General features: G+C 41.6%; 1 protein-coding gene across 10 annotated transcripts in view; it reads right to left on the bottom strand.

Moving 5' to 3' along the window:
* fbrsl1 (fibrosin-like 1) overlaps positions 1–22281 on the bottom strand; it is a 289512-nt gene extending 267231 nt beyond the window's left edge. For 4 of the 10 annotated variants that reach the window (XM_020631137.3, XM_020631138.3, XM_065963931.1 and 1 more), the window contains exon 1: positions 20986–22280. In XM_020631137.3, the coding sequence (XP_020486793.2) occupies positions 20986–21288 (303 nt within the window). In that variant the 5' untranslated portion in view covers positions 21289–22280. Of the gene's footprint in view, positions 1–20985 lie in introns of all 10 variants that reach the window. The other 6 variants (XM_020631145.3, XM_020631140.3, XM_065963944.1 and 3 more) reach the window with 4 other exon arrangements.
* Between the last annotated feature and the right edge of the window lie 434 nt (positions 22282–22715).

The following is a 22715-nucleotide window of genomic DNA, read 5'->3' as shown; positions in this document are numbered from 1 at the left end:
TAATAAAAGCATTTTCAGCTGCACAGCTATTTTAAAGACACAGCTTCTGGTTGGACACTTTAATGTTTATTTTGACCAATAATATATTAGCAAAATTGCACCTTCAAGTATACACAGACTCATTAAAATTGCACTACCTCCATACAGACACTGTTGTAACTTGCAATATTAATGCTGCCAAGCAGCTGATATAACATAAGGTTTAGTCTAATTTATACAGGTCTGATTTAAAATGTACATACGTTTCTATTCTTCTTCCTGCACAGGTGATTTAAATTGTCTTGGTACAGCTCAAATGTTTAATTGTTCGGGTTTAGTTTTGATTTACGTAGCGGTCTATCTATCTATTTATCTCTTTTAATAAAGATTATTCAATTTGTATAACAGTTTTATTCTTTTGCTTGTGTGCATCTGCTTGAGAATTTGAACAAGTGTGAAAAATAACCAAGAATGCTATATAATAACTGTGCTTAAAATCTGTTACAGACTGAAAAATAGTAAACATTTACATGAACTGCAGCACTATAGTTCTGTACTGGAATTTCCCCTCAGACAATCACATCTGAGAGCGTCTCGTCCTAGAGCTGCTGGCCCAGCCACAACCGCAGCTGCCACATAAAAAGTCTGTGACTATCAGAGCTCCATCAGACTCTCTGCCTTTGCAGTAGAGGCACAGAAAGTCTGACGATAGTTTCTTACATCAAGTTAACAACATACGTACAACATACTCAAGGATCTAGATAGGAAACATTAGTAAACGCCAGCAAACAGCTTTAAGTCTGAAAAAGATGCAGGTGCTGACAGGCAGTGAAAGGAGGCAATGCACAGGATGTTGTTTTTTTTCTTATTTTCAACATCAACAGCCTCGTCATCAATGTTATCAGTAGCATCAAGTTTTGTAATTCATTCTACCAAGCAACTGGGAGACAGTGGAGGGCGATGAACAGCAGAGGAACACGTCTTGTTTTAGTTTGGTTGAAGAACAGTTATGCTTCTGCGTTCTGGATCATCTGCAGAGGTTTGAGTGTGCATATAGGAAGACCTGCCAGGAGGGAGTTGCAGTAGTCAATGCATGATATTATGATAGCCTGTACAAGGAGATGTGTAGCATGCTTTGGCAGGAAGGGTCTGATCTGACAGGGCATATTGACACGACAGGGCAATCGAGGCTACATGAACCTTAAAGTTCAGCTTGTCACCAACCATGACACTTAGGCTCCAGGCAGACATTGTGGGTTTAAGTTTGCTTGGATATTGATCTGTGGTTGCACAGAGGGAAAGGCTGGGATGACATGGAACCTAATCTTAGATAGACTGAGCAGAATGTGGGGGTCTTTCATCTGTTCTGAGATATAGGCAAGGCACGACGAAATCAGGGCTAAGAATGCAATGTCATCTTTCAGGAATGACAAGAAGAGCTGTGTGTCATCAGCTTAACAATGGTACAAAAAACCATGGGAGCAAATGATTGTCTGGTGAGTGCTGTTCATTTGAAATGTGAAGGGGACCCAGCACTGACCCTTTAGGCACCCCTGTGAGACAAGATGTGCATAGTGCTGCTTTTAGAGTGAGGATGGTAAGAGCTGGCCAAGATTAACCTTGCTTTCCTCATAATTGGTCTGTTTCAGATATCTAACAACGAAAGCTGCTGGATGATTTATTGAGTAGCTCATGGTATACCTCACCATACCATGAGATACTCTATAAAAAATCTGTAAAAAAAACAATCAGTGTCTTCAAATTAAAAGTATTCAGTCTGTGCAAGTAGGCTAGATTATCTGCAGGCCCAATGACTATGCCCAGGTACTTGTAACTGTCCACATTCTCAATAGGTGTGCCCTTAATTATAGTTGCGATGGTTTAATGGGAGGTTTTCCAGTAGTCAAGGGCCATCCAAGAGCTGTCGAGACATGTCTCTACAAACAAAAAAATGTCCATCTACTGATGATGCTTAAAATAAAGAAATGGAATCAAACATTATTAAGATTTATCATCTTGGAGCCATGGGCATTAGTCCGAGATGTGTGCAACAGTTGTTGAGATATTTCACATATTTCAAGTCAAAGGCTGACCAACAGACTAACCTCTACTTAGTGGTACTACAATATCATATGTTAATCATGCCAGTCATTTTGAAAAAGACCACATTTTCCACAAACCTCTTCCTCTATAATCTATCCTTTGGCATGATCCCCCTTTCATCATACAGAGGTGTGTGATTTGCAATAAAATCAAATAAAGTGCATCCTGGTAGGTAATAAGAACCAGTGAGGAAAAGATTTCTCTTTCTCCTTTTTACTCTACCACTAGAACATAGAACAATAGAGATGAACTACAGGGATGCAGGGAGGGATCAGAGTTCATCTTGTTTGAATAAATGTCTTCAGGCATCCAATCCCCTTGAAGTTCTGGCTCAAAGACAGTAGCACCACATCATAGACTCACCATTAAACAAGCTTCCATTAATGACTTGCCAGCAGAAGAAAAAATCTTTTCACAACTGTTTTTAAAAAATATCTTTTAAACTCGCAGAACATGAGAATCAACATGTTCGTGAGAGGCTGTATGTTTGCCTTTCTGCCTGTGTGTGTGTCTTTCTGCGTGTGTGAGCCACACTACAGTCAGGATGTCTGTTTTTAGCCGCTCGATGTAAGCTGATTAGCTTTGACAGGCTGCCTCTCAGACCCACAACAAAACACAAGCAGTAAAGAAACCAGACAGCACTTCCACCGCAGGAGAGGCTGCTCATGAAGCTCTGGCTAGTTCCCGTTAAGATTTTGGTTCATTTAAATAATGAATCCACTAAATCTCAACCAAAATTACTGTAATGGCTACTACAACTGCCAAACAACTTGAATCAGGCTTTTCTTTTTGTTTCACAGAGCTAATAGAAAGATAGTGTCATGCTATGCTAAATTCCTCTCTGATGATTCAGTAAGCTGTTTGCATTTCTCTTACCAACTGGAACAGAACCAGAATGAGGCAGCTTTGCTTACGGGTGGCCAAAACTGGCAAGTGTTAGAGCAGAAATTATTCAACATGACGCCAGGTTTGCCAACCCAAATAATCTGGGAGACTTTGTACCCAGAAAAAGACAGAAAACCTGTAAAGCCAGGTACCTAAGCATTTTATGCACGGTGAATGTGTTCACTCAGAGGTGAGAATTTTGGAATACAAGAAATTCTTAAGATGGATTAAGTGTTAAGCTGCTACTTTTTAACTTTTTGCCAAACGTTCTCATTTATCACCTCTTTTTTGTGAAATAGCAAAATAAATAGGACTCCTCATCATTATTTTCGGCTGGCTGGCTGGCTGGCTGGCACAGATGTTTCTGGCTGATTACCAAACACAAGGTAAAGTACACAGTGGAGGGCTGTGACTGTAAGCAAAGGAAGTACATGATATGTGTGTGCGGTGAAAGAGCATTCAAAAGCTAAAACGGCTTCTGTGTTTTGCAGAAATCTCCAGAGACGGAGCTGTGAGAGGCTTGTTTTATCTTGTCTCACTTGGTAACAGTCTGCAACCCCTGCTGATATGTGTGTTATTATGTGACAGGGGAGCAGATAAAATACTTAAGACTCTTTAGCCATACCTGATAACAGAGTTGCATTCTGGTAAACGGGAGAATCTATGACAACTGAATAAATGGGAGCGCTTCTCTGGGATTCACCCTAATAGTGGGTAAGGGATTCGTCGGGGGGACAATGGGTATTATGAAATACTTAAGAATAAGTATTTAGAAGTTTCTACCTGAGGCTGGATCAAACAGATGGCGAGCAGTACAGTATCTGTACTCTGTCAAAATGATTGGAAATACACAGAATACTCCGTATCCAACGGCACAATATTCAGTTGATCGATTGATTCATGGAGTGGTTGATTAACAGAGTGGCTTTTGAATTTGATATTGTATCAATACATGTCTCTGCATTCCTTGGACTGACCACAAATCCATAGGTCAGCTTTTAAAAACATTGGATCAATATGTCGGGCACTAAAGATAACAGCTGGAAAAGTAACTGATGGAATAGGCCAAACTGGCAGTACACAACAGTAAACCTTTCATACTTGACCTTCTTGATGTAAGCACTGCACAGCGGGCAGTGAGGAAAGAGGCATGCTTATAGTTGTCTGGAATCTGTTAAATTGCCACGTGAGGTTCCAATTAGATTAGGGCTTTCCACACCCAGCTGGTTTAGCGAGCAGCATAGCAGACACAATTTTCATTGTCATCAATTTTCATTAGATGACAACACAAGTACAACAATGTCATTGGCAAAAACTTAAAATTGTATTATCCCTTCCCTTGTCATGATCCTGAAACATATTTTTTTTTATGAATAAGAACTTTACAAGATAAATACAGCAAAAATTCAAGCAAAAAAGACATCAAAGAAATAAGAAAGCTGCACAAAAAGCTCCAAACTCAAGACCGCTCTCTTGAAAGCAATGTAAAACCACCACTGCAAGGACTCAAACAGGTTGCTTTTGTGAGCACATGCTTTCTCTCCCCCTCTGTCTCTTCATCCTCACTTTCCTCTGCTCTGACAAGCTTTCACTTGTGGTGCTTTTGAACAGAAGCCCCATTGTGCTTCCCGCTGCAAACAATGCCTGCTGTTTTGCCGAAGGGCCCAGAAAACACACATTAGCTCACTTTGCCCCTTTTGTCTGCAGGAGATTCCTTTCGTGGATCTGGCTGCAGGGCCAATAAGTAGGACTGGACTGGTTAATGACAGCTCAGGGCATGTCACAATGTCAAGTGGGTCACAGGATGCTAAAGTGGTCTTGAGCAAGACTTTGAATAGCTTCAAGATTTGGAGGTGTTGGCCTGGACTACCTGTCAACAATGTGACTGCAAGGGAAAATAATGAACCTTCTTCCTGACCGGTTGATAGATTAATGTGCTCTTGTTACCTCGTAAATCATAATACAAAACAATGGTGAACCAATATGTTGGAAAGCAATGTATGGGAATGTATGTTACCAAAAATAAAGCACTGCAGGGATGCTTAATGTACCACTACAGCATATCTCTATTTAACTATACAGCTCAGAAACAGCCCAGCCCGCCCTTGGTTTTAACATTCCTGCCTGCAGCTATAGAAGCTTTGAGAGGCCTTCAGAGGTATGTGACCCTCAGTTACATTTATAGGCGTCAGAACTGATAAAGGCAATGCCACGGGCTACCAATTGACTGGCAGCTACTAGAAATACAGGCTTGTTCTGCCAGTCATAAAACAAGGCTTAATGTCATCTGAGTCAACAGAAGAAAATAAAATGACAGGGAGAGGCAGCAGCAAAGTACAAATTAAGATTTACATGAATAGTCATTAACCTTTTTGTGTCATTGGATGAAACTGATTAATAATGGAATCAAAGTTACACAAATCTTAGAACCTGTTGTCTCTTTTGACAACATTAAGCCTCTTGGGGAAACAGTGGATATGTCAGGGCTTCTGGTGTTACCACAATATCTAACTAGCATATAAAGGATATCTGTGCAAAGACTTTCTTTTCTGGGCGCTAGTCAGTGTTAAAAGTCCAACTAGCATCTTAACAGGTAAGTACAAGGACACAATATCCTCGACCAGACTTTTTTCTACACACTCTGTTTAAAGACAAAAATTAAGCTTAATTGTCATGTAATGATAGCCTGGAAATCAATTTTGTCAAATGCCCTTTGTCTATTGCTAATCATACAGACTCATTTCTTGCATGGAACCATTCAAAGGTGATTTGTCAATGCTTCTAGGACATCAATGGCTTAAAAATTTAAACCAACACAGTTCCAATCCCAACATTTTTTTCTATTTTGTCTTCATAGGCACCAGTAACATTTATAGCAGAATTCTATTTGTAGAACAGACATTTAACCTGCATATTGTTTATTTTGAGTGGCAGACACTTTTGAATAACTATTACAACTACCATTTTAATCTGTACAAAATATTTCTGAGCTAATGAAAAAAAAAGCTAAACTTTCCACCATCTTCTTCTTCAGAGAGCGCCTGATGAACAATATATTTTGCTCCCTGTCATCTTGTGCTGCCTGCAGTGGAAAACATGACAGGTTGGAAGACTGATTTCATAACTTTCTCGTTAACTGACAGATTTACAAACTAACTAGCCGTCAGATTGACTGGATGGTGTTTGGGTGACTGATTGACAAGCTGACTTTTTCGCTTATTGATTGATTGACTGACTTGCTGATGAAAATGTTTCGACGGACAAATTAACTTGTTGCTTTGTTATGGGTGACACCTGCCTCACATTCACATCCACCAGCTCTTCTATTATTGTGTAAATTGAAATGCCAAGAAAAGTCATTCACACACAAACACTCAGACCTAGCCGTGTCTGTTTGTGTGTGTGTGTGTGTGATAGGTAGGAGCAGGGTGGGGGTGAGGTTACCCCCGTCTCTCTCTCAGCATTTTAGCAGGCGAGAAGGGGAAATATGATTATCCATTGGGGGAATTGTTTCATCAACACCTGGAGCAGATAAATGAAAATAGGAGGATTTATGTACTGAGAACAAGCTTTACCTCTGCTGCCAGGAAGCAATTAAGCAGGAAGCTGGAATACAACCCCCCTGGACGTACCTCACACTAGTGGCACATTTGGAGAACTGATAGTGAGCCTTGGGGAAGGCAGCCTGGCAGAAAGGGAAGGTATTCATTCCCACAAAGTGTCCCATTAACGGCTGATAACAAAGTGACTGTGAAATGTTGGAATCTCATTTGACTCTGTGTGGTGGGGGGGGAGAGATAGATGCTAACCTCCCGCGTAGCTACAGATAGGCTACGCGGCTTGTCCTGCCAACCTGCTGAGACCTCTGAGGAGAGGAAATTGTAAATGTATTCCTCAGAGTGATAAGTTGCTCAGTCTTGTTCAGAGGTTTCATACTTGTCTTTGGCAACACCCATCATGGTAAATCTGAATTGCTTTGTATTTCCTGGAATAACAAAACAGTTTAAGGAATAGCATCAAGTGTCCATTGGTCACACAGAGAAAGCAAAGTGTGGCAGATCTATGAGGAGTTGAACAATAAAATACCAATGCTGTCACACATGTTTCTAATAGTTCTGTCCGATTAAACTGATGACTGCCTGGCATGTTTGATTAGTTTAAGATTCTTGTTTTACAATAAGAGTTAAATCTGTTGCAGAGTAGACTGCAACCTCAGCAGACCTTTCCACAGGGACAGGGAGGATGGTTTCTTAAGTGAGATTAGTTCAGTGGAGGTTGTAAGTTATATTCAAACACAGTTTCACTTCCTAGCCAGAGCCAGCATGCCTGCTAAGAGAGCCAAAAGCTGTAGAATTGCTGTAAAATTGGCTACTAATGGAATTTGTGGGGAATTTGAACAATAATACGAATCACTCTACACCAAGAAAATGAATCCTGCTACCAACTATGAGGCTGAATGGTTTATTAACAATAACGGCCAAACAACATCTCAGTCTACACTGGACATCCAACATAAATGAGTTCGCTTTCACTGGGGAAATATTTTGACCAGCAGCTTTGAAATAACTCAAATCTCTATTTTGAGAAATGAGCATATTTAGCCTGCCAGTTGGAGTTTTGTGTGGTTTGATTCTGGTCATCACTAATAATTTAGTCTGACATCTTGTTTGCAGATGATGTGAAGCTACGGGTGGATGTAGTAACACACAATAACTGCCAAAAACCTTCAGGGACAAAAGTTGATTTTCATGCCAATCCTCTCAGACATTTGGAAAGCTGATGGTTTAACAACGTTCCCATGAATTGATCTCAAAATTCTAACAAGAGTGAGGTTTAAACTTTGGCTTGTGTCCTGACTCATGGATGTTTGAGGCAGTAGTTTCTAGTTGAATTATTGTAAACTGAATTTGCTGAAATTAAGAAGTGAAGTTCTTTTCATCAAAGAAAATAAGTTCAACAGACCAAAGGCATGTGGTTACTTAAACTGCCAGATCAAACCTGAATCATCAATCATTCAAGAGTCTCCAACAATAAAAGTTAAACTGTATCACTTTTAGAATCTGTTCCTTACCATTATACTTTAAATAGATGTAATTAATCCCATTTTGAATTCCGTGCTATACCTACAATTCATAATATCAGTGTGTCTATGAATAGTTTGGTATTTGAACCACACACGGCTGAAGTATCTGCTCTGCTACGAAGACGAGAGATGTGGAATGCAAACAGTAGCTTGGCACAGTTCTGTTTATATTCTCTCACTCTCATACGCTGCCTGTTTTCTTTATTGACTCAACACCAGGCCTTGTGCTCAGGCCCAGAAAGTGTGTGTGTGTGTGTGTGTAATTTTGATCTCATTCCACGCCTCGGGTAAAGCCCTCTTGGCTCTAAGGTGCCTGGCCCTGTTTTGGACGTACTGACAAAGTGGCCTCTCTGAAAAAGAGCTTTATGTGGCCTGTTAGCAAGATGGGAGCAGATGCACTTTACTGCCTTTGATCTGTAGGAAAAACAACCAGCAGACTATCAAGAAAAAGGGAAGATTTTGTCTGCGGATGTATGTGCTGTCCGTACTGTAAAGGAGAAAGCAGTCAGAGTGTGAAGAACGACAGGGATGAAGAGTCGAGGAGACAAACTCTGACGACACTTTTCTTTGGCCTATCTGTCAGCTAGGTCTCACTGTGGGTGACGGAGCCTGTCTTGCCCTTGTAGGTTTTTACTGCAGTGGCTTTGTTACATATGCCTTATTATATCTCCCATTATATTTCAAACACATTCTCCCTCTTCAGTCTGCTGAGCACACACCCGCAACATTGACTTTCATAGACGCTCAGAGGATTCATGAAGTGAGGAGTGTCAAAGCTGGCAACGACTCAAGCCTGTTAAAAATAAAGAAAGAAGAACAGGAACTGAAGGTAGACTGATGTGTAAAATCTGCTTCTCCAACAAGCATTTCCAAAACCTAAGTTTTTTAAGTTTTTTTTACATACCATATTTATGCTAAGTGAAAAATTTACATTTCCCAGACCAAGTAAGTTCATAATAAAGGCTCCAGAGGGGTTTCGTGTTTCCCCCATAATTTGATTTTGGCAGGGTCAAAAAGCCTCTAAAACAACATGTAAACCACAAAACACTCTCCATTGAGCCAGATCCAGAGGGTGTAATTTCACAGCTGCTTCTTATTCAATCACGGCAATACTGGTAATCATTATTTAATACTTAGACTGGAGTTTTGAACCGTAACTTAATTCTATACTCACTTACAGTATATTATGTCCTATAATTGGTCTTTAATCCCAAATAATCTCCAGAGCAAAAAGCAATCTTAATTCTTTGACATAGAGCTAATATAAGTTTATAAGTTTGTGAATAGACACAGGGATAGACACACTTAAAAACACTTAATTGATGCAGATAACAAACAAATTTGCTACCGTTATGAATCCATCCAAAAAAGCCCCAGAATCCAATCCATTGTGCATGTGTGTTTTTTCCATAGACTGTAAATATGAATGTATGAAGCCTGAGTGACACCAGCCATCTGTTAGGGCAGGGGGCCCAAGAGGCTCATCGGCAGAAGTTGCCATGCTGAAAATCCTGATTCACCTTAACTTTTAGTCAACCTAACGACAGGCTGAGAGTTGGAGCTGAAGCGGGTTTTAAGCATCCTGACAATCCGTTACATCACGCCCATCTGTCAATCATGTCAGTTACAGATAATATGTGCCGTTCAAAAATGAAAACGGAGCCATTTAAACCGTACAGTGTGTGCCCATGCTAATAATAACTGTTCAGGCCAATTTAATTTTTGTACTAGGCTAAAAACATGTTAATTTATGTTGTAAAAACAGCTTTTTTTGGCAATTATGTGTATGTGACTTCAGGTAGCCAGCCTTAAGCGGACACTCGACCAACTGCAGGATTTTGCACTTCCATATTGGCTTCATGTTTCAAGACTGGAGGTTGCCCTTTAGTTTTCACCTAGTTAATATGTAGGCCTTGTGACATTTGTTTTTGTTACTCTTTAAACCCAAATTTGCTATCACAAGTAGTTAAATTCTCTCCTTGTGCTTTTATGTTGAAAAGCGCCTACCTGCCAGACACAGTTGAAAATGTAGAACTGATGATTCAACCAGGAGAGTTTCATGCCCATCCAAAGCATAAAAATGCTCCGACTGTGAGTCAGCTAGCATTATCCAAGAGAAAAGTGCACTCTTACCTCTCTTTTTTTTTTCCCCCACTTTGCAAATCTACTGCTGGCAGACAGAAAATGTGTTTACCAGAATGTATTGGATGGTTTTCCCACCACAAGACTATGGATTTCTATGGTTTAAATGGCTTTATGGTCAACAACTCGGTCATTGCACTGATAGCAAGTGAGAGAAAAAATAACCTATGTCTAGTAATATAATGACACATCTGTGTGTGATAATTTAACAAAAGCCAAAAGTTAATAGCCTTTGGAAAGTCAGTATTGGAGAGTAAGCTCAAAACACATCTTTCTTTCATTCAAATAAATCAGAAAATGTTCTTTACAAAAATATAGACTATTTTCAAATGCCCTCAAGAATGAATCCAGTTCAAATATTCTCTGTAAATGGACTGATCTAACAATCAGGATCAGTAGAAGTGCACCCCAGCCATCATATCAGAGGTGGAAAACAAAGGCTGGCTGATACACACGGTTGAGTGAAAGGGCAATAACCAGCCTGATGCAAAGTAATGTCTGTTTACCTACTTTATATCAGAAATGACAAGCTCCTTCTCACACTCTAACAACCAGCAAATCATTCAGATCACATGAGGACAAGGTGCTTTATTTCTGGAGAAAAAGTGAGTGTGGCAGCTTGGCCCAGAGTTGTCAGGCCAAAGTCATCCAGACAGTGAATGGAGCACGAGTAGCGAGGGGAAAGAGAGAAATTCCACATTGCATAACCGCCCTCTTATCTAAGCTCTATTATCTTGGCCCCGGTTTGTTATACGGCTGCCAAAGCTATCGCACAAAACACTGAAACAGTCCTTATTTGGCTTTGGCTGCACCCACACATAAACACACAGACACATACAAAAAGGCTAAATGCTGCAAATACAGTCAACAAACCAACAAACAAGAAGCGGTAGGGTATCACTGTATCGTCTCTCAGATGGGGGAACTGAGTGCTGAGCAATTATTGTCAGCATCACTTGGCCTATAAAGACTATTCCCCTCAGAGCTGGTGTTGCTAGCGAGTGTCGGCTTTGTAGCAAAAGAGCATGTCAACAACTGTTAACGCTAATTGCTTTCACACCGAGAGCGACCTATTAAGAAAACATGCAGCAAGATACCGCGCAATGTCACGACTGCATGAGTCATGCCTCTGAAAATGAGGCCCTCCTTCAAAACAAGACCACATGGACTGGAGGCTGATTTGTAATCTGCGCAGTGTGTTTTTGATGACTGAAGATTTCTGCCAGCACAGTGATTAATGTTCTCTGGTGGGAAGAAACTCTTTAATGGATTCATCTCAACTTCATTCTTCAGCACAATTAAACCATGCAGTGCTGAATGTCACTTTTGTCCTACTTGGCTTAAAACAAAGGTCTTGGATTCATTTTCTCGAGAGTCACTATCATCCAAACATAAACAGTACTTTGGAAAATGTACACACTTTGACTCCTAAGATGTAGAACATTGATTAATTCTGAACAGTTTCTTTTAGATAGAACCTCTAATTACTCTTCATTACACATTCAGTTGGATTGTTTTGACAAGTAATATATCATGGTTTTGAAGTGGGTTGAGAAAGTGCTTAAGTGTGCCACTGCTAAATAATGCAGCAGTGTTTTATTTGAAGTCAACTGAAGTTCATTTGTACCCAGAAAAACAAACCAATTTACCGTTCTTACCTTGTAGAATCTACTCCCCGCTCTAAGACACTTACAATAACTTTGTAATGACTCTTATTGTAACTTTATCTGGAGGTGGCCACCATGTACTTTTACAACTATTGTATAGTACTACTGCTGTAGGAAGACTGACAAAAGTCGAAGATATCAGATATAATCTAAACTCATTCTGCTAACAGTCTCCCAATTGGCTGCTAAGCTAACGTTAAGTTAGCCAACATTACAGAAGCTGAAATAATGCTCAGTTTTGTACGTAGAATATGTAAAAAAAATACATTAGCGTGACTTCCTCAATGTGTTTGAGAGCGACTATAACAACTGCTAGTATAAGGTGAATGTTGGTGCTTAAGTGTCTGCTACAGTATGCAGCTACGATCTTCCCACTGTCTTGTGTGATACTGTTATACTGTTAGTTCATATACATACAAAGTCACGACTCAGTGCTAAAGCAAGAAATAAATCTGTGCTTAAAAGAAGAAAACATGGTGGAAGTTTAGGATGGAAAACATACTTTTAACTACGCGCACATAAACTGGCTCATGAGGTTTTTTTTGGGGGTTTTTTTTGGCCAACTAAACCGATCAATGTTCACACAGCAGCTAAAAATGTGAACATAGGGAGGTTTTAAAAGAGAGACAGTGTATGCAGCGAGCATATTGTTTATTTTATTATTTCATGACAGAAGAGCAGTAAGATTAATCTCCCACTAAAACAAATTATGACGAGCAGTCTACAGACCTTTGTTCTGAAATGACTCTGCAAGACTGGGGGAAATAATGGCCAACCGCTCATGCAAACCAAATGTTGAAAGGGGATTCAAGTGATGTAAAGGCTGAAGCAAACCAGGCTTTCAGAGCTCTCTGTGAGCGAAGGACACGGCTGAAAAGGAAAACAGCCATTACTTAATGAGCCACTTTAAGAGTGCCCTCTCTATTTAGGTTTCATTATTTGTATTGTAAATCCCTCACAGGCCTCGTCTGCCCGTCATTCATACAGAACTTCTGCCAAGTACACCATTATTAATCAACCAAAAAACCACAGGGCTGCAAAATATCTCAGCCGAATGACAAAATATGATTACTATGAAAATTTCTCCAAATAAATTCTGTTTTAAATAAAGTGCTTTTTTGTTAACATTGTTTAATAACATGCATTAATCAAGCAGTTAAGGAACCGGAGAGAGGGGTTATGAAAGGAAAAGAGGGGGTACAAATCGCTGGTGGATAATTACCGGGGGAACCTTCGAACAGTGCGGCTCCTAATCCATCGCAGGCTCAGTAGACAGCATCTTAATCACAGCATAATTACATCCTGTCATTCACCGCAATGAAAACACCGAGACAGGAAGATGGAAGACTCAGCGCTACGACAAGCAGGAAATGGATACATATGCCAGCAACCCACGTGCTTTTATGTGCCGTTAAATATGTGTCAGCTCGGTCTTTCTGTGTGCACATCTGAGTTATTCCTCATGAGCCGAGGTAGCTTATAACAGGGAGGCTCTTTTTCTTATGGAGCTGGTACATTCAGACTGCAGAGCGATGCCTCAAAAAATAGACAACTGACAGCTCGGGAATAAAAGGACTCCTCCAGGCCAGCATGCTTTTTATCTAACTACCCTCCAAAAGATATACCAGTGCTGCTGGCTGAAAGCCTCGGAAATTAAGAATATACAGATGGAGATGCATCTTGCTGCTCCCTTGTGCCTGTTAAGGTTGTTGCTGTATTGACTGAAGAGTGTATGCACCACTGACATCCAAAACTGTCCAGTATCAAAAGCTGGCATCAAATGTGCACTCAGACTATTACTCACAGTACGAGTCGAATCCTCTCTTCTCAAACGTTGAGCTTCTGTGTTTAAACAGGGAGATATAAATTATTCTATTTTGTTTTCAGTCCAGGACTACATTTCTCAGGTTAATGCATTAGTTTCACGGGAGCCATCTTAGCTGAAGGATATTTTAAAGTACTTGGTGTTTAAATTCAGGGCTGCTTACCTAAATGTAACGTTTGAATCTTTGAAGTCTGACAAAAAAATTAAGCCTCAGTACATTTACTTCCTCGTGAAAACATTTTCAGAAATTATTTCTTCAATAGAAAAAAGGAACGTTTCTCTCCAGTAACATACATTCAATTAATTATCTTGCTTCAGCTTCTCAAACACGGACATGTGCTTGTTTCCTTAACCTTCAATAACAGTGAACTAACAAGAAACCTGAGATGTTTACTTGCACTAATACTGGTGGGATGGATCAAAGTTGATCTGCAATCCGTACAGATAAGCCCTCACTGAACAGAATGCATGTGATCTGCCGATTGATGGAAAATTTATCATCATGGTGTAAACTACAGGTGGAGGTAAAAATCGATACAGCATAGTATCGGGATACTTTGGGAGACAATATAATATCGATTCATGGCCTCCAAGTTTCTGAAGGGTTAGCAACAATTTTGAACAAGTTGCATTGTTAAGACATGTTTGTGTTCAATTAAGTTTGATCAAACTGAAATACAAACAGTTCAGATTGTGAGGTGCATGCAGCCCTTTTTCAAAGTTTGACTTTGATCACAGTGATGGTCAGTCTGTGGGCTTGACTCCCATTGTGTAGAAATAAAAAGACTGAAGTGAGATGAAAAGATTGATAAAATATTTCTGAACTGACCAAACAGTTCTTGATTTAATTGAATTTTGTGGACATAATAAGCAGTTAAAAAAGTGAAATCACAATATATTGTATCACAATTCTCAGCAAAATGTTTGAACTCAAATAATATCAACTCGTGACTCAAGTGTCGTCAAGTTCCCATCCCTAGTGTGAACGTTAATGTATCGTCAATAATGTGATCTGTTCAGAGTGTCAGTGAAATTAAAAGCATTGTCTTATAGTGCGAGCAGATCCTCTGTACAAATAACACGGTGCAGTCTTGATATTGTTATGCAAGTATTGCAAGAACTCTCACACAGTAAACTGTCGTAAATTGTTGACATTTGATTGTGTATGGTTGCTTTGTATCTTCCTCTCACTCTCCCTGTGTCTGCATTTATTTTGCAAATATCAGCTAGTGGCTTTGTGTAACAATGTTCACTTACCATAGACTTTTTATCCTCACATAAACCCTCCATACCTAAGCAAAGCGTGCAGTTTGGTTATACATGCTGCAGAGAAAATGATTGCCATGCTTACAGATCCACATGAACACATTTCCACAACACACTGGAACCTTCCTTGGGTGGATATATTTAGGTCACTGGTTGACAGCCTGGACAGATGCACGGCGGAGCTTCAATCGTGTGTTTGTGTGTGTGAGAGAGCAAAGGCTTGCGAATGTGACCATGCATTTATCAGCCATGCTGTCGCCTACAGTGTGTGACAGCTAGAGAGAGAGAGTCGGGGCCGAGGGACGTCCCACTGGCATTAAGAAAGCTCTCTCCATGGGATGCATTAGCCAATGAGTAGCAGAGCCCTGGAGGGGGGATGCCTTGTTAATTAAAGCTGGAGTTGTTTGTCAGCGCCGGCATATGATGCACAGCACTATCACTGTCGGGGAAAGAGAAAACACGAAGCACGATTGCTGCAACCCCGGCAACAAATCTGCTGCCTCACCATGAAAGGGAAGATGTCTTACTACAAGCAGCGGCTGTATGCTGTGGCTTCCAGTGTCAGTGTCAGTTTACACTGTGTAACCTTAGTGCCAATCAACAGAGAGGTGCAGAGCTGAACACAAGGTTAAATGGAAAAATACATGATTAACCCACAACTTATGATAGTGTCTATCATGGGAATATGCATACTTTGTGCCTATAAATCACAGGGATGCATTGATTTTACATCGGTCTGGGTTAGTACTTGACCTAACAGACATCAACCCATCAGCAAATCATGTGGAATGCACCGTATCTATTGTGTCACATCAATCTGACACATCAGGCAAGTTAGAATACCGAACTTCTGATTCAGAGAAGATGCTTTTTATTGGGCAGAAGAAGTCGCCGGTTGGACAAACTGTCTGCCACAGTGCTGAAAATGTCAACAGTGTGGGAGTAATACAGCGTCTCTGGGAGAGATAAGTGATTTACAGTTTGTATTACTTGTTCCAGTGACATTTGAGGAGAAGGTACAACTATCAACACTGCAAACCACATTGTAATTCTCTGTAATGTGCTAAGAAATGCTGAAAAAAACCCATTTGTATTGGAATCTTTTAAATTATTATTTTAAACATTGTATTAGTGTTACGGCCGCAATCAGTGCACCTCTAGTGAGTTATGTTATTTTATCTCTATCCTTAAACCCACCATGTTTTGACCAGGTAAAGATCGGCAAGATATTCCCTTTGTGTTGTCGATTTGGCAACGCAAATCTATGAAGCAACGTGGTAATGTTCTAAAAATGAGTTCATTTCTCCGTATATACTTTGAAGCAGTGGTTCTCAACTGGTGGGTCAGAATGTGGGTCGCGGAACCCTTTTCAGTGGGTCGCGAATGTGTACCTTGGGGAAAAAAAAAAATCCCAGTCAATGAAGCACATATTAAACAAGTTTGTTCTGTTCTGTTTGTTTAATGTGTCACGTTTTTCTTAACTTCTGAAGTCGACGCGGCACAATCTGAGGCTAGACCAGTTGAGAACTACTGCTTTAAAGCAAAGGGAAACTGGAGTTCAGTCCCCGTCACATGTACGCAAACTTGGCCGATGAAGAACATTCTGATTGGTTTAATCAAAGAAAGCATCAACTTCTTCCCAGTCTCTGAGGGTGTCAGCACCTCTCTGCATAGGTGCTACTATAGGGAGTTCATTAATTGCCCTTTCTATGTAAAGCCCTCACTTGAAGTGTCATCACTTAACAGAAGTACTCCTGAGTGTCAGCTATACTAATACTTCTACTATAACAATGGGACATCCAGTAATGAACATGATGAGACCTCAGCTGTAGTGATGTAGGTGGTTATTTTAGTAAAGATGAGAAATAATCAGAGTTCGTTCAAACAGCAGCTCGGGTTTGAGGCCTTTTCAGAGCACTTGATGAAATAGAGAGACTCGTACTTGTAACTGGAATGTTGCTGGCTTCAAGCCACACACCAGCTGGAAAAATATGGGAGGAGAAAGTGAAGCTGCAACTCACACAAGCTTTCCCAAACAGCTACTGTCCCTTAGAGCAAGCGGCTTAATTTCCCTGTATTGCTTTTGGTGCAGCTGCTCGTCGGCCGACAGCATGAGGATGATAAGAGTGTATAACAGGGAAAATACAAGAAGGCATGTGTAGGAAAATCTTCCCTGGGTAAATAAAGAGTCACACTCTTTCTACAGAAAACAATTTTTTTGTCCGAAATGCCGAATAGCCTTTCTGCCTTCTGCCCTTAACGCTGTTGTAATATCACTTAATCACTAAATCCCCATTAGGGTGAATTTAGAAAGTCATGCCGCGGAACGAAAAGCCAAACAAATCTGTAAATTCATGTTAAAGCAGATGAACAGAAGGATTGTGGATTAACGAGAGGGGATTTGCCACTCCGACGTCACTCACCGAGCAAATGGAGCAAATCAAACATCTTATTAATACTGTGACAGATGGATAATTGTGTCATTTTTATTATGCTCACTTGCTCGATACCCAAAGGGAGACTTCTGCGGGGTTTAAGCCACAGCCGCTAATTGTTTCACAGCTCTGATGTAAGGTGGAAACCTGACATCTCAAGGGGTCGACTGTTCGGTATTCCAGAAAATTCTTCAGTGGGCATATTTACTTGAAAGTGTTTTGAATAGGAACTCCTGGGGAATATCAAGGAGCAATACTTGATCACAGGGTTTGTTTCTATTCCAATGAAGAAAGATTAAAACCTCCTCTAATGGACTCGCAGGATTTTCTCCTTTTCTCCTTGAAAAAGCCCGCGATAGCAGAACGGTTGCGCTTACACTCCTTGAATCATTATTGAATCATCCCTAACATTGCTCTGATCACAATAAGGTGCCCTCGACGTAGAGGACCGCGTATGTTTGCATTGTCGATTTGCACAGGTAAGTAAGCAGCTTTTCTTTGAGACACGGGGGGGATTCAAAGCGAATAAACACGGCGTAATCAAACGCGACCACGGCTACAAATAGCTTTTGGCTGTTGCTGAACCGGTTACGGTAGCCGGGGAGACCTAAGCCTTCATCAAGAGGGGCCTGATCCTATCAGCGCGGAGCTGGAATATCAACAACACCAACAAGCGGATTGTGTTTAGAGTCAAAGAGCTGTGGAAGAAACCCCTAACCACGGGCTATAAGGAGCAGCTGTGAACTAGTTAGAGACCAAAATAGGACAATCGAATGACGCCAACAGTAACCCAAAGGTGACAGGGATTTTATGAAACATGTTCATCCTGAGGTGCTTCAGAGAGCAGCAAAGAGCTTAGATGGAGATTAACAGAAACATAGATCGAGTAAATATTGCCATGTGGGATGGTTGGACCCAGGGACGATGGGGTATTGATGTTGGCGGAATGCTAATGAGACAGAAGGCTGCATGTAAACTCAGACAATAAAACACAACTGTGTAGGCCATCAGTCACTTTGAAGAGGTCAGGAGGACCACACAGCCCTCCCGCCCTCTGCTGAGGGTGTGTGGGCTTATCAGAGCATGACACAATAGGTCAGAGCAATTCCCTGGCCAAATGCTGCTATGTCCTCCTCATAACTGATGAGCAATTAGCACAGGTAGCACAGGTCAGGAGCTCCACTCAGGCGCACAGTAAATGGGTGAAAAGCATGAGTCATTACAGATCAGCATGAGACATTTCCAGTGGGTACATTTTGCATTCATGGTGATGCAACTTATTAACTGGAAGCAAATGTGACTACCGCTGTCACTTACTGTAAACTGCACAACATATAAATCAAAATGAAAGTTGTTGTTTTTCTCCACATACAGGAAAATGAAGGGGCAAAGCACATAAACATTGCACGTCCTTTCATGTAATTGCACCAGATTCACCAACATCATTTAATAAGTGCAATCCATTTGCATGCAAATCAGACCAATTACCAACAAGTAGCAGGCATGTGAGTATCATTTCACATTGCAGCCTATCATGCCTCATTTGCTCAGCCTTGAAACATAAGCTCCTATGTGGAGCACATTGTGTTGATTCAACATGGATTTAGCACTTGAGGGAGAAAACTATTAACACGCTGCAATGTGTAAAACCAAAATTGGATAATTATTTAACTTAATTTCCTTTATAAACACAAAGTGGCAGCGTTTTCATGAAGATGAAGCGCCTGTGGAGAAAACCTTTTGATATGTGTAACCCTCCCCCCCTGCAACAGCAAACACGACATTAAGCAGGAGTAAAAGTGCAACTTGTGAACCCACATGACCTCCAACTGCAATAAACAAACATATATGACAATATTCATGGAAGTCATAGTGCAAGGGGGCTGTGATGACAGAAACGGAGACAACAGCATGCTGCCAGAAGATGCCAGGGAGAAGCACTTTGCCGCTGTGACATCCTCAAAGTCTTTCACAGTCAGCAGCTGTCAGAAGTGGCAGCCAGGCAGCACAAAGGGCAGAAATACTCACACATACAATATCAGAATGCGCTGTACTCATAAAAATCAGCGAGATGGGGTGCCGACACACAGATTGAATGCATATTTCATAACAAGTAGCACATTTAACTTATATGGAAGTGCTGCTGTAGCCTCCCTGTGGGGGAGTTTATCCTTGGATCTCCCCCTGTAATGTATCTTTATAGGATTTTGTGAGGTTTAATATCTTTGATCAATAGCAGCTACAAAGATTCTCCCGTGGTTCTCCTTGGGAGAACCACGACTGAACGACAATAGTTTCTGTGGTTAGGGTTCATGCACACACATACTTCACACCAACACCTCTTCTGATTATTCGTCCGCTATCGGCTTTCACACCCACTTTAAGGGCAATGAAGCGCCGAGCTAAATGGAATAGCAATATAACCACAAATGACCCAGACAGGTTAGACTTGTTAACAGATGGAGGGAGGTAGTGAAGTGATCTTTCATTACGGGGATGAACAACTGGTTTATATTTCATGCACTTACAGTATGTTGTTGTAAATCTGCATTCAGGCGTTCCACTGACTAAGCGGGACGTAGGAGGCAAGAGTCAATCACGGCTTGACTAATACCAGTGCTCAGCCTACATGGGAGGTCGTCATTGGAATGAGGTGGCCTGTGCTATGATCCATGGGCTTTCAAATGAGGTCATCATTTTAAAATACACAGCCCTCAGTGGACTGGTAATATTTTAGCTATTTTTATGAAAGCTGGTGATTTATTTGTCTACTACAGAAGTGCTAACATTCCTCGAATGAGCCATGGGACTACAAAAAAACCCAACAACAACAGGTCTGTCAGTTAGCCTGCCGTCCCACAGGGAGCAATGTTTTATTTTTCATCTGGAGCGTAATGGGATAAAAGAGATAAGAGGATCTCACAAGAGGAGCTGCTTTCTTCCTGAAATCATTCCTCTAATGACAGAAACAGACAGGGTTATCAGCACATGGTATATCAGGCCTGTGACAGATGGAGGGTGCAAGAAGCAGTTTATCAAAGAGCAAAATGTCAAGAGTGCACTGACAACTCATAGTAGATCATAACAAGAAAGAAAAAAAAAAAACAATCCTGGCAGGAAAAACCCAAGCACCTGTTTGTTTTTCTCCTCAAACCAGAAGCTGCCAATGATTAACATCTAATTCATGAAGCCTTGAACTTGTAGCTTCTGCAAACACAAGCCGGGGTGCTGCAGAGGTTTTCAAACACCAAACAGACACACATTAAGCTCCACAAACCACAAATCAAAGGTACATTAGAGGTGGTTTATGGATTAAATATTAAAATCCACAGTTGTCAACAAGCCTGCCTGGTGGGAATCAAACCAGGCATCTTCAGAAGCTTTCAGATTCCCACATCAGATGATTAGGAAAGCCATCCTTATCAGTATCTAATTGGCATCATCTCAAGTCAATTAGAGACAAATTAAAGTAGTCCTTTTGCTGCTGGTGAGTCTCAAGGACCCCCACTTTGAGGACCACTCCACTGATGAAGAATGCAGCCCCCAAACCCCCCCCCCCCCCCCCCAAACCAAACAGGTAATGATCCGGCTCCTCCTTACCTCCAGACGGTCCAGGCTGATGAAACTGGTGATAGCAAATCCATCAATGATATCCTCCTCCTGAGAGCTGGACTCGCGTCTCTTCCGCCGGGGGGGACGCGGTGCTCTGGCGGCGGCTGCGGGGTGCGGCGCCTTCTTACCGGGCAGGGAGGCGGCGTCCCTCCCCGGACTGTGTCCCTCCCTGTCGGAGCAGGAGGAGTTGGGGTCGGGGCTGCGGGCGTCTCTGCTTCCTGCCTCCCGCAACCTCCGCACCCTCTCCCGCTTGGACCGGCATCTCCTGCCCGGCTTCAATTTGCCATCCATGTTGTCAGAGGGAGCTTGTAGTGTCAAAAAGCGAGATAAATATAACTCCACAGTAGGTGCTCAGTTAAACGCTCGCTGCAGCGCCTAATAACAAAATAACACACAGAGGACTGAGAACTGGACGCTGCGCTATAACGTGAAGATAGCGCTATGTGTTTGTGTGCGCGCAGATATGTGTGTAAATAACAAATATAGCCTTAAAATACTCAATGACCTTGAGTACAAACCTCCCCTATCTCCATTACGATAAGCAAATGTTCAAGTATCGCACTCAGCCGATAGAGAGAGGGAGCAAAGCGACGCGGATCCACGCGTTATATTGTCACGAATCTGCACTATGTCGACGCGGTGTCCGTAAAAGCAGGTGCAAAACGGCGAAACAGTGAAAATCCACGCATTACACTCGCTTTGTAACTTTTGTTGCATCGGAATAATAGCGCGCAGTGTCACAGCCGAACCTCGCTGCATACCGCAGACAGCGCAGAGAAATCATGTCGCTGCCCGTTGTTGTTTTCCACCTCCCCAATCCATGATCCAAGGCTGTCAAATAAAGAGCTCGGGATACTATCCGTCCGAGACGAAACGCCTGGCGAACAAGCACGCATCGACTGTAGCTGTCGGATGGCTGAATAATCCCGAGTTTTTCAAGGCATATTCCTTCCCTGCGCTTCAGGAGCGAAAGGGATCCCAAGTCTGAGAGCGACTTCTACGCAATATTCCCCTAAAATGATCCCGAACCGTCCGAATAAGACAACCATCCAGTGTGAAATCAAACTCCACAAGGCAATGAGGCGGTCTATTCCAGTTTAGATCATGCAGAGTTTCCTATAAATCCACTCCAGTCCCGTCCCTGTGCTGCTCAGTTGCCCAGTGGCTCATGGTATTTTCTATTCGCATAAGAAGGCTTTGATAAGTGTCCTTAAAGCGACAGGAGTGATTAAAATCTCCTCTCTCCCCCCCTCTCTCGTTCCCTTCATCCGAAATTAAGAGACACAGTCAAGCTTCAGAGAACCCACAGAACTGACGTATTTCCGCCACCTCTGGCTTACAATTTAGCATAGGAGGGAGGCTGGTGTAGAAAAAAAAAAGGAAAATCATTCTCTCTCTCTCTCTGTTGGGCACAGTTTGTCACACAAGGCACTATTTTAGTCTGTCTGTTCCCAGAGCTGATGCCACATCATGCGTGTCCTACTGACTGTGCTGTCACTAGTCGAAAATGCAGGACACACACACACACACACACGCACACGCACGCGCACGCACGCACACACACACACACACACACACACACACACACACACACACACACACATACACTCATCTATCAGGTTTTGACAACTTCTCCATTCTCATCCTGTTGGCTGCTGCCGTCACCCCCCAACAATCAAAATTCCCAAGTAGACAACTAAAAGTCAACAGTTGCATTT

The sequence above is a fragment of the Labrus bergylta genome, chromosome 2 (genome assembly GCF_963930695.1).
Source record: "Labrus bergylta chromosome 2, fLabBer1.1, whole genome shotgun sequence".
NCBI classification, from domain to species: domain Eukaryota; kingdom Metazoa; phylum Chordata; class Actinopteri; order Labriformes; family Labridae; genus Labrus; species Labrus bergylta.
This window is presented reverse-complemented; position numbering and strand designations above follow the sequence as displayed.